This window comes from Phalacrocorax carbo, chromosome 4, assembly GCF_963921805.1.
Source record: "Phalacrocorax carbo chromosome 4, bPhaCar2.1, whole genome shotgun sequence".
Classification (NCBI taxonomy): Eukaryota; Metazoa; Chordata; class Aves; order Suliformes; family Phalacrocoracidae; genus Phalacrocorax; species Phalacrocorax carbo.
The window spans coordinates 65,280,639-65,298,092 of NC_087516.1; the positions used below are offsets into that span (position 1 = coordinate 65,280,639).

Genomic DNA, 17,454 nt, shown 5'->3' on the forward strand with positions numbered 1-17,454 from the left:
TGAAATAGTTTATTATGGTAAAATGGAATAGAAAAAAATCCCATACAGTTTAGAACAGAAAATAAAGTTGTTAATATGGAGGCTCTCAAAATTTTCTTGCAGTTATAAAATCCATCATTTGTAGTAATTATCATGAGTTACTCTTGAAGATTCTTACCGGATCCATCATTGTTGCCAGGCATTTTCCCAGTAAGTTGTATCTGCACTGAAACTATAATAAAATGTGTGTCACATCCATTTTGAAAAAGGTCAATCCTACTATTACAGTAAGATTTTATTAAATGTTGTTTGAGGTTCTTTTTGGCTAGTGCTGGGTGCAACTGTGTGTATGTGGGGCTTGCACAGGGTACCCAGACAACTTGATTGCACTTTGGGAGAGGGTGTGGAAATCCAGTCTTCTGAAGATATTTAGAAGGTGTAATACAAAGTAGAACCAGGCTTAGTATGACTTTTAGAATTGTCTGAGTACTTTAAAGTATGAAATAAAATGGTTTTGATTTGGAAAGATAAAAGGCTGCCAGTAGGGCATCTCAATATTTTATTCAAGTTTAGCTGTAGACTTTGCAGGAGAGTTGAGCTGTTCTTGGACTAGCTAGTGACTAGCTGTATGACCTGACAGTGCCACTACGTGCCCACGGAACCACTTAAATCTTCAGGTAAAGTATAAATTTCTATTTCAAACCCCTGTTTACAGAAAATATGTTGGTATCTGGAAAGCTGGTCGTTGGCCCTGAATGTAAGCAAATGCAACTGGGCGGCTAAAAGTTGCCTTTACTACATTTTTTTTCTTAATCAGATGGCCAGAATAGGAGGAAAGTATAATTAGGCCTTATTTTTCCTGAATTCATAACAGACACCAAATTACATGAGAGTTCATCTCTTTATGATATTTTCAGGAAATATACTTCAGAGGAAGTAATCACTACTTGTTTCTGTACACCTGTGCTGTGGATTTACACACTTGTAAACTATGGAGACTAACTGAAACGTTTGTTTAGGATTTTTTTCCCTCACCTGCAGGTGGCGAGGGATGCTGGCCTGCGAGTTTTGGAGATACCTCAGACTGTCCTGCTGGAGTACCTCAGTTTGAGTCTGGAATTAATTGCACCAAAATGGTGATACAGCCCTCTGCTGAGGTTGTCTTCCTAGCAATGCATATAAATCCTGGTGTACATATTTAGTTATTTTTAAAAAATTAATCGGAGTTGAGACCAAAATGTTGAAACAAATGGTGTTCAGAGTTAGGCTCCATAATCTGTAGTTAGGCATGGAACAGCATTTTTAAACAGCATCAAGAGTGACAGGGTTGTAAGTTCCTCAGGCAGACAAACCCATTTTATGATCTTTTGAGGAGCAGACTTTAATATTCAAGGCACTGTGCATCCTGTTTGAGTTCTAAGCACACAATCTGTCAGATTTTTCTTTTCTCTTAGCAGTTTTTATATCTCCTGCATCATAATGATCTGAATACATGCCGTTAATGTTCTCCCTGAGACACTTAGTTCTTTGGTGAAGTCTTACTTTGACTTCCTGTGCCCTTCTGACAGGACTTTTTTTCCCCAAAATATTCTCTTTAATTAAAGGAGATTTGAAAAATAATTAGTTTTATAATAGCTGCTCTGTTTTTCATGAGTGATTAGAATTTTTTTTAACATATCAATCAAATAATCTCTGTTGTTATTCAGAATAATCACTAATGCAGAAAGGAATTTGGATGATGTATGCAAACCAGTAACTCAAAAGAAGTCAATATAGCCTAATACAAAATGTGTATTCATGTCAAATACCAAGGACTTGGAAATACATGTGGAACAAAACAAGCATAGTCTACAGCACACATAACACACCGGTTTTGCAATAAAAGCTGCACTGGAACTGTATGTGCTATTTATTCTGACACTATAGTTACAGGAAAGTAGAGGGCAGATATTCGTCGATATGAGGTAAGTGTGTGTTTTTCTAAATCTTTCATGAGTATTTGTTTAAATAGCTAAACACTATGGGGAAAATTGGCCTGGGTCGCAACTGAGAAGAAACAAAGCAGCATAGGGAAGGCAAGAAAACCATGGAAATCAGATTAAGATGCTATGACAGCAGCCTTGAGCTAGTAAATTTGGGTGTACAGGCAGATAGATACCTCCATGTCTGTGCAATCCCACTAGAATCATTACTTTCAGGCATAAAATTGCAGATGTAGTCTAAATCAAAAAGTTACTGTATTAAGTCTCACTTAAAACTCGTTTTGAGCTTTCTCTCTATCTTTCAGTGAAGTCCAGGTTTCTATCCAACTTATTAAAATCCTTTTCACTCTAAGAATGATTGCACCAGAAGGAAGTCAGGTGGCTTAACTCTAGTACCAATGTATGTAGGAAGCGACTGTTGCAGGGGAGCCGCTTTGCTTGCATTGTCTCGCTGGGGTTGCCGTGCCGTATGGTGAGAAATGGACTTCTTCAGTGTGAGGAAACAGGGTCAGGGAAGATCCTGCCCACAGAGGGAGGAGAATCTGGAGTTTTGAAAAGGGAACGATCTGTGTGTATAATGAAATTGTGCGTGCCTATTGTTTTCTATAGAAAAATATATTTTACATATAAAAACCCCTTATTTTTTGCATTCGGTTGAGCCCTTTCAGCCACAGAAGCGTGCAAATAAAACCTAAAAGCATTTTATCTATTCTGGGTTTCCTCTGTGAGACAGCTGCTTGTTACAGAACCTCCATTCTTCAATGATTTCTGTAACAAGCACCAGCAGCTGACACCGTATGGGATTTTCATAGGTAAATTTTATTGATCCAAGGGCTTGTTTTAAATTGGACACTAGCGGAGTCTGACATGCTACATGGATGTGTTGCTGTTACCAATTTTTTACTGGTTTGTGGTTATGCAGAATCTGAAAGATTTTTGGTCTTTGTGTGTCACTATTTTTATAGTCTGCTTTTTGAAGATAGACTTAAAACATAATAGGTTTACAAACGTTCCCTACAGTTTAAGCACTGCAGATTAACTCAATGCTGTTTACATGTATGAAACATTAATTTTGCTGGGATGGTTACACTGTAGTTTTTTGAATAACTGCAATGTCATCCTCACAGTACTCAAAATGTAAAGAGCCCCTGGGGTATATATTTATACACTTACATGTGGTAAACTCTGAAACATCGTTTCCATTGCATTAAGGAATCTACTGAAATTAACAATATTTTTTGTGTGGGGGGTGTTGTTTTTTGTTTTTTCTTCAGTGACGAAGCTGCACCTTTGCTGATGGGCAGAGGATTTATTTTTTTTTTTAACAGCACGATTTTGATGGCTCAAATTTGACTGCTGGTGCTAAAATGATCATGACTGAACAGTGATGGCTTTGAAGGAGGCCTAATTATATTTAGCTCTGGGTGGGATAGTCCTGCTCAACATCAGTGTTGTGGGGGGCTAGAAAAATTGACACTATCTAATCTCTAGTATAGTATGTTACTTTTGCATTTTAAACTGAACTAAAAACCAACAAACCCCCTAAGGTCTGAATGCAAACTAGGCTCTCTCCCTTCTCGAATCCAAATGACTGCCATATGTCTGACGGTGTGACCACAAACAGCTCTATTACATTCCTCTCACTTCCCAAACTTTGGCAAGATTTACAGTGTTAATACACGTGCAGCAATGCCTATTAGCATAATTGCTGAACAGCTCACAGTATCATTTAGAGTTGCTTTTACTTGTGCTGTTTCAATTTCTTATTTAACAAGAAGTTGTCTATAGAATGTTAGTTATGATTACACAACTGAGCAACTGAATTGAAGGAAATCACCTCAGAGATTTAACAAAAATCTGTGATTAAACTGTTCTTTACTAACTTCATAAGCATATTAATAATTAGTTTTCTCTGCAATTTAGTACTGGCTGAGGGAGGGAGGATTTTTTACCTTATTGTGTATTTGACCATATGTTGGTGTTGAGCACATCAGTAACCCCTGTCATGAGCTTCTTTATGCTGCTGGTTGCTTTTAATTTAAGGTTTCTATATTTGCGCTCCTTACGGACTGTTATGATTTTGTGTGTTCACAACCATCTTCATGTTACACTTGGAAAGACCTCTTTCCTGTTTGGGTTGGGGTTGTTTGTGGTTTTTTTTTGTTTTGGTGGGTTTGTTGTTAATTTTTTTTTAACAGTCTTCTGCTCTGCTTTCAAGACTTCAAGAAATTTACGACCTTTAGTCTTACTTTCCACTTTTGACAGAGATTTTTTTTTTTTAAATTGTTATGCCTGCCCTCTATACTTGTTAGAAGTCTAAAAGTTTGCTTTATTTTTGCCTCTAGTTGAGCCTTTTCCTCTGAGCGTGGTGGAGATGTCGTTAACTCATTTTGCTGTTTCACAGAATAGTTCTCTTTGCTTGGAAATAGCTTGTCCAAAATTCTGATGTAAGAGTTGACTCCTCGTGATATAGGGTTCATGGCAACTTCAAGTGACTAATACTGAATAATGAAATAATGGATGGATTAGAGCTAGAGTTAGGATTTTTGTTAAGTGAATCATTTATTGTGAAGCGTCTGGGTTTATAAAACTGTATTTCATTACTATCCTGTTAGGGTTATCCAAAAAATACTCATACAATATTGCAGGTTATTACAACTGCAAGACTAATTTTTTTTTTTTCTCCCTGCCTCTGATGTAGAGAGAAAAAAAGATTTCTATTGTGGATTTCAGGTTTTAGCTCTGAATATTTTTGTATAATGTTTCACCTTGTGTGAATGAAATATTTAGGGCTGGTATTTTCTTGCATATTAACTTTGAAATTAAAGCAAAAATTATTCTACCTCTATGGTAGAGGCAGAGTTTCTCAGAAGTAAGTGAAATGTTGAAGCTAAAGCAGTAACCTAGAAGAGAAGAGAAACAATTTTGACGTAGAGATGAATGATATCACATTAATCTTTTCTGATACCAGGCATACAAGTACCTCAACACCATCCACTGACATGGTGCTGGTTTATGTTGGTGGATGGTCAGAATCAATGGCAGTTGGATGGAGGTGGTGCTTTTCTCCCTTCTTTCCTTACTAACTTTTCTCACCTTCTCCACCAAACCACTATGATCTTACCTGGAAGTTTCAGTCTCATTATAAAAGATGCTGAAACATCATCACCTTTCCTCTCAAATGCCTGACTCCTTCCCAAGGACCTTCTGCCCCACTTTTCTTCACCAGTGATCCTCCACACGTGGTTTTGAGTGCTTTGCAGGGGAGACAACAGAAGAGTACAAAAGGAGGGGGAGCGTAGCTTGCTTCCCACCCTTACCTACCGCCCAACCATGCAGACAAGCACTGCATTCTCTGAAGCAGCCCTAGAAGAGGAGAGGGGTTAGAAGCTGAGGCAGAGCAGATTAATACTGAACACAAGACTATGCTGGAATAGTATAGGTGGCTAAATGAATACAATCTAGTATAATTTGCTACTGCGTATGCCGTCTCCCTGAATGCAGAGAAGAGCCTTCAGCAAAGCTCAGGGACTGCATTTTCATCTGTGATAAGAGATGACAACAAGCAGTGGGAAAATCTGTCTGTAATTTTGTTATTAGTTGAGAAATCCTATTCTAGGAAAATTAAGGTTTTTCTGGGAGGTTATTCTTGTGAGTAGTTTTGGCAGAAATGAAGAGACACAATCTTTTGGAAATGTCAGAGCTAATCCTTTTAACTTCAAAAAATTTTAAAGGATGTCTGTAATAAAAAACAATGGAATGAAAAGTTGTAATAATTGTTGTGGAGATGGTCTCTGTTTAGCTGCTGCCTTCACGGTTACAGTAGTTTCTCAGGATGTGGGAGAACACTCACAGGCTGCACCTACATTAATGCATTCACAAGTAGCATTAATATAACAGAGCTCCAGGAGTAAATCTGTAGAGCAATTGCGTTAATGTGGAGTACCTGGTTGTCAACACTGTACCATTCAGGGGACTCCTGCTTCAAGACTCTCTTAAGTGTGGGCTCAGCCTCCGTTAGCCATTGGAGTGCAATAGTGGTGCTCTTAAATTTACCTTCCTGCTCAGTTTCATTCATTTTGTGCGCCCCAGGGTTGTTCTGGGATGCGCGCCCTGGTCGGGGCAGCTGGGAGGGCGAGCGGGGGTGACGGGGGGAGTGCGCCTCGCCTGAGCAGAGGCCACGCGCGTGGCGGTGAGCTCAGTCGCGTCCTGCAGCCGGGGCCTGTACCCCGCGGTGGCTGATTCAAGCCAGCAGACACTATTTTTTCATTCAGTTGGTCTGTAGAACCATGCTGCTGTATGCACAAACTTCGTCCGGCTCCTTCAACCACGGAACGTGAGGGAAGGTGACTTGAGCGGTTAGCTCTCGCACCCGTTTTGGGGAACGTTCGAGTGTTTATTCACAATTCACTATCTTCTATTAGACTGACCTGGAAAAAAACCACTTTTTTATGGAGACCTGCTCCTTCACCGCAGTGGTGTCTTCCTTGTGTTGTATTTTGATGAGGGTGCAAATTACGTTTTACTAACGAGAGGCACCGCGGCTAGCAGGAGGGGAACGGGGCGGCGGGCAGCTCTCCGCGCTTCGGCCCTCGCTGCCTCTCAGAACGCGCCAGGCCCCGCCCGCCCCAACGCCTCGCCGGCCGCGCGAGCCCGCCACGCCCCGTCCCAACAACGCCCCGCCCCGCTGCCGGCGGCCGTTGCGCCGCCGCGCGCTCCCCGGGGCGGGCCGTGACGTCACAGCGGGCGTTGCCAAGGCGCCTCCACTCCGGGGCGAGGCGGCGGCTCGCGCCCGCGCACTGCCTCCCGCCGCGCCGCACGCCGGCGGCCGGGCTCTCGCGAGAGCGGGGAGCCGGCTCGGTTCCTGGTTGGTGGGAGCCCGCCGGGAAAGCCGGGGCGGCAGCGGGGACGGGCCTCCGCCGGCGGCCGCGCACCGGGCTCAGCGCCCCGCCTCCACCGAGCCCTCCGGCCCCCGCCGCCGGGCGGCCGCCCCCTTCCTCCCTCCCTTTCTCCTTTCCTTCGCCAGCGCGGAGCTAGCCGGGCCCGGGCCGGGGCCCCGGCGGAGCATTGTTCTGCGGCGGGGATCATGTCCGCCGGGCAGCAGGCGCCGCCGCTGCCGCTGTCGCAACCGGAGGAGCTACCCGCGCCGCTGCCAGGCGCCAACAGCAGCGAGGCCGCGGGGACGGCTCCCTCCGCCGCCGACCCGGCCGGAGGCGACACCGAGATGGAGGTCAGGCGCTTTCCCCCGGCCGGGATTCATCCCCCCCCCCCCCCCCCACCCCCGACCCCTCTGCCGGGCTCCGCGGGGCTCGGCGGCGGGGGCGCCCGGCTGCGCGGCGGCAGGTGCCCGCCATGAGGGACGGCGCCGGCGGGGCGTCCCCGGGCCGCGTGGGGCCGCGTGAGACAATGGAGGGGCGGGTGGGGGCGGGCGCGGGGCCGTGCCGTGTGCCGCAGGCGGGGAGGGACGGCGGCGGGGCCGGGAAACGGCCCGGCGGCGGGTGGGGGGGGCACTCGGACGGTAGGGGACTCCATCGCTCCGCTTCCCCTCGCCTCCGACCTGCGCACACGGGCCCCGGGTGCTGTGTTCCTCCGCCGGCCGCCGCCACGGGGAGACGGGAGGCCTCGCTGCCAGGTCTCTTCGTTTATTGATCTTCTTGGAAGCGGGGTCATGGGAGGGCAGGGGGAGGCCTCCCCGCGTCCTCCCGCTCGGGAAGGACGGGTTCGGCATCTTCCCCCCCCCCCCCACGCACCCGCGTTGTAGAGTGCAGAGGTCTCGCCGGGCTCGGTACCCGCTCCTTGTAGGCAGCGTTTCCCTCCTCTCCCTCCCTAAAAGCCTTCCCGTCGCGTGTGCTTCCTGCTTCAGCGACGAGCAAGTCCGTATTTTAAAAAGCCGTAACACCTTCTCTCTTCTAACGTGGTTCAAAACTTTTTTTGGGGGGTGTGGGGGGTTGTTTGAGCGTTTTGTTTTGGGTGTGGTGGGTTTTTTTTTTTGGCAACAGGTGCTTATTCCAGAAATTTCAAGGGGTTTAAGTGGTTGCCCGGAGATGCAAATTTTATCGCAGCATTGTTTCTGTAACGATGTGAGGAAACTGGTTGGTCCTGCTTTCGGCGCTGGGTGTTCTTGTGCTCTGAGTCATGCCGTACAGTCCAACCTTCTTGATCTAAATGAATTTGCAAATGCCGTATTTCTCGGATGAGCAAGTAGCCAAAGCACTGTGGGTAATAAGTCCTGCTCGAACCTGCAAAAATAGGGCAATTCCGGGCTGGGGCTAAGCGCATGGAGGCTTTGAGGTGCGTGCTCTTGAGGCGCCCGTGTGCGAGGGCTCTCTCCGTGCCTGCCAAGTCAGTTCCTTTTCGCGTGGGGAAGGGATCGCCTCGCGTCAAGTGACCTTTCAGTTGAAAATAGCTTCTTGGTAGTCCCGATCATCCGAGAGATTGCTTTTCTTACTCTCCAGCTGAATGGCAAGGTTTTGTTACCTTTATGGCGCCTGACGAAATCAGGTGGCACGCTGCTGCGTTTCGCACGTTAGGCGTTTCAGGAGAAACAGAAGTTGAAACGGTCCCACGCTTGTGCTCGCTGGTAGGTGGCTGCTGACTAAATCCAGCGGGAGATGAGTAAGAAGATTTGGGTATGAGTTTAGAAGATGTTTAGCCATAACTTTTTGTGCTTGGTTCTTTATGTTTTGACTGGCGAAGGAAGCATTTGCCTTAGGATTCTTCACGCGCACGCCTTACCTGCCAGAGTTTTGTGAGGAAACGCCCGCCCACAAACATCCTGTGTTTTGCCTGCCTTTGTTTCGTGTTTTTGCTTACTTTCCTGTTCTTTTGTTCTATATTGGCCAGCAAAGACTGAATTTAGCTCAATTTTTACTTGGCTCAGTTAAACAGATGGTTAATAATGATTTTGAAGGTATCTTGTTTGTTTCCTTTTCTCACCCTTTCCAGAATTATTGTGTAACATACTGCCTTAGCATGGTTTACGAGGGAAGGATCATCCCGTTGTGTTTGGTTTTAAGAACGGAAAATGGAATTACATGTGGGAAATGATGGGGAGAGGGTTAGCCTAATGACAGGAGAGACAAGGATAAAAATCCCCTGATCTGAAAGAATAATTGAAAGCAGTATGTCAAGGATACAGCCGGGAGGGGATGATGGAGAACTGACCCCTCCCAGCTAACTTTTTTCTCTCTTAGTAGCGGTACCACTGGTGATAACAATTTTACTTGATTTACTGAACTAAATAGGGGGAAGATGCAGTTTGTCTAAATTCCTGCTCTGTGTACAGGATAAAACTGCAGTCCAGGTTTTTATTTAGACTTGTTCTCTTGATACAGAACAATGAGGGATTGGGGTAATCTAGAAAAAGGAAAAAAACCTTGAAACTTGTCTTGCTTTGGACCCGAACTAGCCCAAAGGCAACTTTAGGAGGGTTTTGGCTTAGCACCCTAGAAGCAGCACACTGAGCTCCTGGACCACAGCTGTCTCTCTCGTTCACATTGATGTTATGCTTTAATGATGGAGCTAAATCGGATTACAGAGATCTAGCTCTGTCCCTCACCCTGTGGCAGGGATCTTTGATCCGTCTCCAGGTAATTTTACAGTAAGTAATAGAAAGCTGACTATATCAAAGCAGCAAAAGATGGTTGTGCCATCTGATGTGGATAGATAGTAATTTGAAACGAGCTTGTTCTCCTTTACATGGGTATCTTCCCTTGTGCAGAAAATAATTTTTTTCTAATTCTTTTTCATCTCAGGAATCTTTTGATGATGCATCACCGGGAAAACAAAAAGAAATCCAGGAAGCAGATCCTACATACGAAGAGAAAATGGTATGTAATATTTGGGGCTGTGTACAGCTATCCAGTACTTATACAGTTCTTTAAAATAGACTGAGTTGTCTGCTTGTTTGAAATCTCTTAACTGGATTTATAAAACTTTGTCTAGCTATTAAAAAAGAAATTTAAGTGACTTGAAACCAAAAAACATCCAGAAAAAACCCTCAGACCCTTCTCCTTTTTAGCGTTTTGTTCACTGGTCTTCTGCTTGTTCTCCACTTCCATTGCAGTCATTTGTGGGAATAACTGTTAGCGTGTTTTGCTGTTTCTAGGAATTATAGTTCCAGCAGCTTTGAGGTGCTCTAGATTTAGAAGAATGATATAATGGGAAATATTTAAATGTCTTAGGGGAAAAAACATAATAAAAAGTTGTCAAGTTGCTTTTGAGGTTATTTGTGGAGTTGTCCTTCCTGTAGGCAAGGGGGATTATGAAGAGTTGAGTGTTCACTTTGTCAGTCATAAATGGCAAGATCCGCTAGGAAAGCGTCCATAAGTATTTAAACGGCTGCTGCCTTACTTTCTTAATGTATGGAATCAGATGAAGTCTAGGGCCTTTTGTATATCACTGTTGAATATAGGAAAATAATTCCAAACTCATTTTGAACTGCAGGAGTAGCAGTCCTTTGTAGCAGAAGTATATTCATTTCTATTTTGGGGGGGGAGTGAGCAGTAAAAACAAAGGTTTGGCATATGGCTTTGAGTAGGCAATGCATTCATTTTCCATTGAAATATGCTTTAGGGAAGAATACTTCAAAATAGGTAGGTTATTTCAAACAGTACAGTTCATGGGCCAAAGTAAATAAAAGTTAGCTTTCAAAATTCACAGGAGGCTGTGAGGTAAGGTTTGCTGTTTAGGACAAGCACTGACTGTAAGCCTTGGTCAACTTCTTAGCCCTTTTACTTTGTCTAGGCTGAAAGGGATTTTGTTAGCTTTTTCTGAAATTTAATTTGTTCATTGTGGAGCTCTATTTAGAGTCCTTGAGCTTTTGAAGATAGGTGGTTCTGTGCTTCACGGGTTAGATAGGAGAAAACTTAGTATTTTCCTCATTTTTTACTTCTTATAACATCCTGAATGTAAGAGATGGAGCCATCCACTCCTCGCCATCTCAACGCATTTTCTTTCCCTGTTCCTCCCTGTTTTTCTTCCTGTTTGTAATTCCAGTGTCTGTGACTGCATGTGAAATTTCTTAATAGGAAAGTGAAACCAATTCTTACAATTTGCTGCTTCCTGTGTTGTTTCTTCTTGTCACTGAAAATAACCCAGTAGTCTTCTGCTAATTTCTTTGCTACTTCCTGGCAAACTGAAGAAAGTGAACTTGGAGTTGTCTTTTCTAGCCTCTAGACAGGCACAATTATAAGGATGATTGTATTTTACTGTCGCAATAGTTGGAAGATGCACTGGAGAAGGAAACAGGAAAAGTTTATCTGCTGGGTAGCTCAAGGTTGCGGAGTACAGCCTGTTCTTGTCTGTGTCCTATCTAAAAGATACAGATGTTTGTTAGTCTTTTGAAGGAATATCCTTACGCATGCTGAAAACAAGTCGTGGGGATGTGTGTGCAGTGCCAAAACTTGCAGAAGATTCCTCACCAAAATTTTAGAACAAGGAAGCTTTTGCAATGCACTCTGCATCTCTCGTACTTCTCTTTTGCACAACCAGTGAAACAAGTACTTAGAAGGATCAGCAATTTGGATGCCAGTAACATCTTACCTAGCTTAAACTTCAGAAACTGTTATGAAGTAAGCAAAAGACATCCTATGAAGAATAGACAGGAGAACTTTCATTCAGCGGATGTAGATTGTAGCTGTGTCAATTAAGCTTAAACTACAGTTGGAGTGAGCTGACTCTTTCATAGTACATAAAGGATCTCTTTTTTTTCTCTCACTCCCTGTCTTCCTGTCTTTTACATAGTGCAGGAACTGCTTGCTTTAAAGAGGAGAACACTCACAGAGTTGGCATTGCTCTTGCAGAAGTCTGGAACTTATGTTCCTTTTTACTAAGAAAACTGACTTCCGGTAACTGCAAGTTGCAAAATGCCAGGTTATGTTGTGGCAGCTGGCAGAATGTCAGGGTGGTTGCTGTTAAGCTTGGAACTGTTTTCTGTCTCGACTGTTTGTTCTAAAGTCTTGACCTGGCCTTGGAAAGGTGTGTTGATTCCAAATGAAACCTGACTCAAAGGAACCAAACATTTTATATACTATTATTGTCTCCTGTAATCTTTTTTGCACAGCATAAACAGTGACTCATATCAAAGGGAGCAGTCTGACAAGTTTGGCTCTGCTGCTGAAATAGGTGTTCTGGCTTCTAGCAATGGGCTCTTCAGCCCCCTCCACCCACTTTCATGGTGGCTCTTTTGCTTATCTGAGGCCACAGTGAGGTGGTGAATCTCACTGAGCAGGCAGGAAACTAAGGTGGTAGAAAATAGTTGTTTCCAGGTTAGTAAGATGAACGAGTTCGTTGAAGAATCCTGTGTGCATTGGGTGGGGGTAAAATTCTGGGAGGGGGACTATAATTTTTGATAGGAGAGGGTTGTTAAGGGGTCTCTGTGGCTGTATCTAGTGAAACGCGTGTAATCTTTTTGCCAGAGTCCGACTTCAGCCTGAGTAGAGGTCTGCGTTGCAGCTTTGATCTTACTGCTAGCAAAGTCTAACCTTGACCCAATACAAAAATATTGAATCTGTCAGCAACAGTTATATTGTTGATTGCCTCTTCTTTGTTATTGTAGCTATGTATATAAAGAAATGTGAATCTATATAGTTTAAAAAGCATTTGTTAGTTTTTTCTTTTGGATGACTACATATTGTAATGTCTCACATTTGTTCCACTTAATTTTCCTTGTCAACAGCAAACAGACAGAGCAAACAGATTTGAGTATCTGTTGAAGCAGACTGAGCTGTTTGCTCATTTCATTCAGCCTGCTGCTCAGAAAACTCCAACTTCACCTTTGAAAATGAAGCCTGGACGTCCACGAATAAAGAAGGATGAGAAACAGAACTTACTGTCAGTTGGCGAGTGAGTGATGACATGTAGGCCAGCTTGTACTGTAATTATGGATTTTATTGTACTTTAGAAGTGTAAGTTAAACTTGCTAGTCTTTTGTCCTCTTTCAGTGTATGTTTTATGCTGTGTAGTTGTGGTTTTTTTTCAACTGCCCACCTGTATGTTGAAGGTCGTTTAAGAATTCTAGGAGTTGTAAGAATTTTGTGTTGGTGGTAAAGCACAGTCATGATTAAAAGTATTCCAGCATGAAGAAAAGCAGGGGCAGAAAAGTAGAGCATTCGTGGCTATAAGTTGTTAGAGTTCACGGAGAACAGCAGTACACAGCATCTTACAGGCAGCTTGAAAATCAGAAGTCTAGAAATGTGGATTGCCTTCATTGCAGCTGATGTGGCTACGGTATATTTAGCATTTGGCAGATGTTCCAGAACTCTTAAACACAGTGTTGTTCCCTGTCTTGTGGTTAAAGGCCAGTAGTGATGCACTCATGTTATCCCTTTCCAGTCGCTTTGCCCTAATATTTAAGCCTGCTAATGACATGGTCATCTTATCTTACTAAGAAGCTAGTGGCTCTAAAGAGTTAAAAAGCAGCATTTCAGTTGACCTGTTAGCATGAGGTCTTTTGAAGAGTCTTGCTAGAAGCTTCTTTGGGGGTTTGCGTTCTGTACTGCAATGACATTAGATTTAATTTCAGAACGGTTTCATGTCTTTTCAGTTTAGCCAGAAACTTACTTCTTTCTTGCACTTTTTCAGCTACCGCCATCGTAGAACAGAACAGGAAGAAGACGAGGAGCTGTTAACAGAAAGCTCCAAGGCAACTAATGTCTGCACTCGATTTGAAGAATCTCCATCGTGTATGTTTCTCCTCTTTTGGTTTTGGGTTTTTTTGGGGGTTTGGTTCCCCTCCCCCCCCCCGCGTTCTTTTCTTTCAAAATGTTGTTTAAAATGAAGTTTATATTCACCCTTCCCAAGGATAAAGAATCAATTCTGGGCGACAGAAGAAGGAGAAAAAAAGTCCAGCACTGGCCCAATGGGACAAAAATCTATTAGCCAGGGACTCTCTATTTTCAATCAGGCTAGAAAGATGGTCCACTGAGTCTTGTCCTTTAGAAATCCAGCTGCTATACTTTAGTTTCTAGGAAGGAGCTAGTTGCTTTTAAGCCTGTCATCTTACAATTTTTACATATGTAACCTATCTTCTGATACAATTTAAAGTACCGAACAGCTTCCGGTTCATTTAGCAGAGGATTCAATATTCTGTTGTTTTAACGTTCGACTGTGTTCTGATTTGGGGGATGGTGATAGAATTTTGGGTTCTTGCAGAAAACAAAAGTTCTTGGAGCAGCTTGCAGAAACAAAATTAACATGTCACTGTCTCCAATCTGCATTGTCCTTGGAATTTACTGCATGAAATTTACTACTTCATTTTGTTCTGTAGCTTAGATAGTGTCAATTAGCAGGCAAAGGATGATGAAATTCTTCGGTTAAGCTTTTACAAATCTTTTAGTCTATTCTTTCATGTCTTTTAGATGTTAAATGGGGAAAGCTGCGTGATTATCAGGTCCGAGGATTGAACTGGCTCATCTCTCTGTATGAAAATGGCATCAATGGCATCCTAGCAGATGAAATGGTATGCACACAGCCTATGTTTCTGGGGACTTGTGAACACATGTGATACAATTTTAGTTCAGCTGTATACATGGCTTTTTTAATAGCACTAAATGCAATGTATAATTTGCCAAATCTTTTTTTTATGTTTTAAGTCACTAATGTTGAGTGTCACAAGTATCTCAAGTAAAGTGTGCAGTTTTAGAAATAGGCATATGAAAAGGCAATCTGTCAACCGTGAGAAACACAAAATCGGGTGGAGGGGAATAGTTCTATAGAATGATATGTCCTCTATTTTTTTTTCTTCCTAAATTGCAGCTATTTTGTTATGGTATTCTCAAGCTGCCCTTGTGAAGAGGATGTCATGTATGAAAAGAGCAACAAATGTGGGAACACTTCCTGTTGTTGTTAGGGTAAAATGCAGATGGCAGGATACGAATGTCCTATACAGACTGATTTCAGCAGCAAGAGCTACACCAGCAGGAAATGTTCTGGGAAAATGATGCAAAGATAGATGTAGCTAGAGAGCTGTGTTAAAATTTCCTTCACACTAAGACCATGGACATTTCAGTCAGCACTGGCCATAGTAGCTTTTGCTTCTGTTTTTATTATTTTTCCCTGAAAGACAAGGGATGAATGCAGAAGAAATTGTAGTAGGTTGAAAGATAGGTTTTTGTCCTCTAAGAGATTTTAGTTATATCTGTTTTTCATAAGGATCAGATAAGGAAAAACAAAAATTAATTAGATTTCAGTATATTGCATTTCTCATATCTTCTAGAAATTTCTGTGTAGTAAGGCTTCCTCAAAATAAATTAGAGGCAAATGAATCTAAATTATTTTTAGTAACATGTTTAATTTTGAAATGGATCAAGGATTTTCTTCAACATAAGTGCTTATGAATAGAGGACTTATTTTTGCTGAGTACAGTTCTAAGTGGAGCAGGCTTGTTTTAACAAAAAAGATCGTGAAACTTTGTAAATCCTTGGATTTGTGTGTTCCAAAATCTGTCTTGCCACTGAGGAGTTTAAATATTTACTATTAAATATTTTTTTATTCATTCTTTAATATTAATCCTTTTGAACTTACTAATGCCTTTCACACAGCTTGTAAACTCTTTTCCACATCTTACACCAGGTGGAATTGAAGGCTTGAATTTCAGAAGCAAAAGTAACTTGGACTGATGGTTTTAATTTTTTTTTTAAATCCAGTGTCATAGCATCATAATCTTTTTGAATTATTTAAATGATATGAGTGATCAGATTTTTGCATGTCTTCCTCAGTTTTGTTCTAATTAAAATAATATGCTGAAGATACAAGGTTTTAAATATTTCTGTTGTAGAAAGAACAGAGTGCTTTAAAAAAAAGTACTTCTAAAGAAGCTCAGTATTTGTTTTCTTTGACATATGCAGCTGTTTATGTTTGGCTTTTTTCTCACAAGAGCTGACATCATGTGGCCTGTAAAAGCCTCCTTACAGGGTTCTTAATTTATTCATTTTATTTCAAGTTTAAGAGAATGCATATGTCCAGTTTGTAAAGTTCATTGACCTCTAAATAAATAATCTGAGCACACGCTAGTCTACAAAACAAAATTTTATGAAATAATGTTTTCTGGCACTTCTAAGAATATGTCTTATTTGAAAGGCAAGGCAGAATTCTAACTTCATAATCCAAGGTTTGAAAATGTTACTCATTGCTTTTTTTTTTTTCATTGATGTGGGAAGCCGTACAAGCTTTTCTTAACCAAGATTTTTCTTGCCTTTTGTGAGTAGCCCTGTCTTTAATATATATTTCACTTATTTGTTCAGGCTTCTGTCTCTTTCATGTTGTACTCAGAGCTCACTCGGATTTTTTAAAAGTGTTCCCTGAGAGACTTTTTTTTTCCCTGACACGGTAACATCTCTTACAGGGTCTTGGAAAGACACTGCAAACAATTTCTCTTCTCGGGTATATGAAACACTACAGAAATATTCCTGGTCCTCACATGGTGTTAGTTCCTAAGTCCACTCTGCATAACTGGATGAATGAATTCAAGAGATGGGTACCTACACTTCGAGCAGTTTGTTTGATAGGCGACAAAGACCAGCGAGTAAGTTTTGATGTGGTGTTTTTCTTGTGTAAATCCAGTGTGTGATCTTGCTGTCCTTTACCTTTCGTTCACAGGGAGGTTATTACTTGGATTTGTAGTGGTTAAACAGTAAGACCTACAAGTGCTACCTACTTAAAGTGTAACCACCTTAGAATTCACATCTATGTTGCCCAGCTATTGCTTCATCACTTCACACTCATCATTTCTTGACCAAAGGTTTTCGCTCTCCTTTTGTGAAGACAATTCACCGTCTAGACCAACAAAACTCATTAAATCTTAAAACAGGACAATAAGGTGTTTTGTGTAGAGTACTGTCATTTGTATATATATAAATCTGTAACAAAAGTAATTTGTTTTCTGCTCTACGTAGTACAGTACGCTGTAGTGGCTGTAACAACAGCTCTTAAGATTATGAGGTCTGTCACAAAGGAACTGTTTACTGAAAACAGTTGTCAGCTTAATGTTGGAGGGGGCAAGGTGGGTAGCTTGCCAGAAGTGGTATGCAAACGGATCTTATTTGGTTTGAATTTTGTCAATAAAAAGAGAAAATACTGTTCAGCCTCTTATGGCCATGCTATTTCAATCATTTTCTTTTAGTTACTTCAGTGTCAGTTCTTAGCTCCTTTTTATTTTTTTTAGTGCGGCAAAGAAAATGTAAAACACATGGAAAAGATGGTGCATCTGTAGATTCGTCAACTGAAGTTACCCATTTATTTATGGAAGGAAGAGTTATTACTGGTGCCATTAAACTTCTGCTTTTTTCAGCAGGTTTTTTTTTTTATTCTAAGGGCATCTAGCTCTATTTGCAGAGTTTGTTAGATTAGAAACTACAAAGATGTTGATGAAACTTGAAATAGTTCTGGAGGTCATTGGTTCAGGTCTGATATCTTGTGATTTGTTTTCTTAGTGCATCTTTTTTTGAATCCAAAAGTTCTTACTCTTTTTTTCAGTATATTTCTTGCTTATATG

At 41.9% G+C, this 17,454-nt stretch overlaps 1 protein-coding gene and 1 long non-coding RNA gene across 4 annotated transcripts in view; one reads left to right on the top strand and one right to left on the bottom strand.

The window, feature by feature from the left end:
* On the bottom strand, nt 1-6,829 carry LOC135313148 (uncharacterized). Its single transcript, XR_010372744.1, has 3 exons — nt 6,018-6,829; nt 4,805-4,864; nt 1-200 (listed from the first exon to the last, which is right to left on the bottom strand). It is a non-coding gene; the product is annotated as an uncharacterized LOC135313148 (long non-coding RNA).
* SMARCA5 (SWI/SNF related, matrix associated, actin dependent regulator of chromatin, subfamily a, member 5) overlaps nt 6,765-17,454 on the top strand; it is a 25,298-nt gene continuing 14,608 nt past the window's right edge. The window contains exons 1-6 of one of the 3 annotated variants that reach the window (XM_064450248.1): nt 6,765-7,191; nt 9,716-9,790; nt 12,640-12,806; nt 13,545-13,645; nt 14,321-14,421; nt 16,306-16,485. In XM_064450248.1, the coding sequence (XP_064306318.1) occupies nt 7,048-7,191; nt 9,716-9,790; nt 12,640-12,806; nt 13,545-13,645; nt 14,321-14,421; nt 16,306-16,485 (768 nt within the window). In that variant the 5' untranslated portion in view covers nt 6,765-7,047. Of the gene's footprint in view, nt 7,192-7,581; nt 7,594-8,427; nt 8,542-9,715; nt 9,791-12,639; nt 12,807-13,544; nt 13,646-14,320; nt 14,422-16,305; nt 16,486-17,454 lie in introns of those variants that run through there. The other 2 variants (XM_064450246.1, XM_064450245.1) reach the window with 2 other exon arrangements.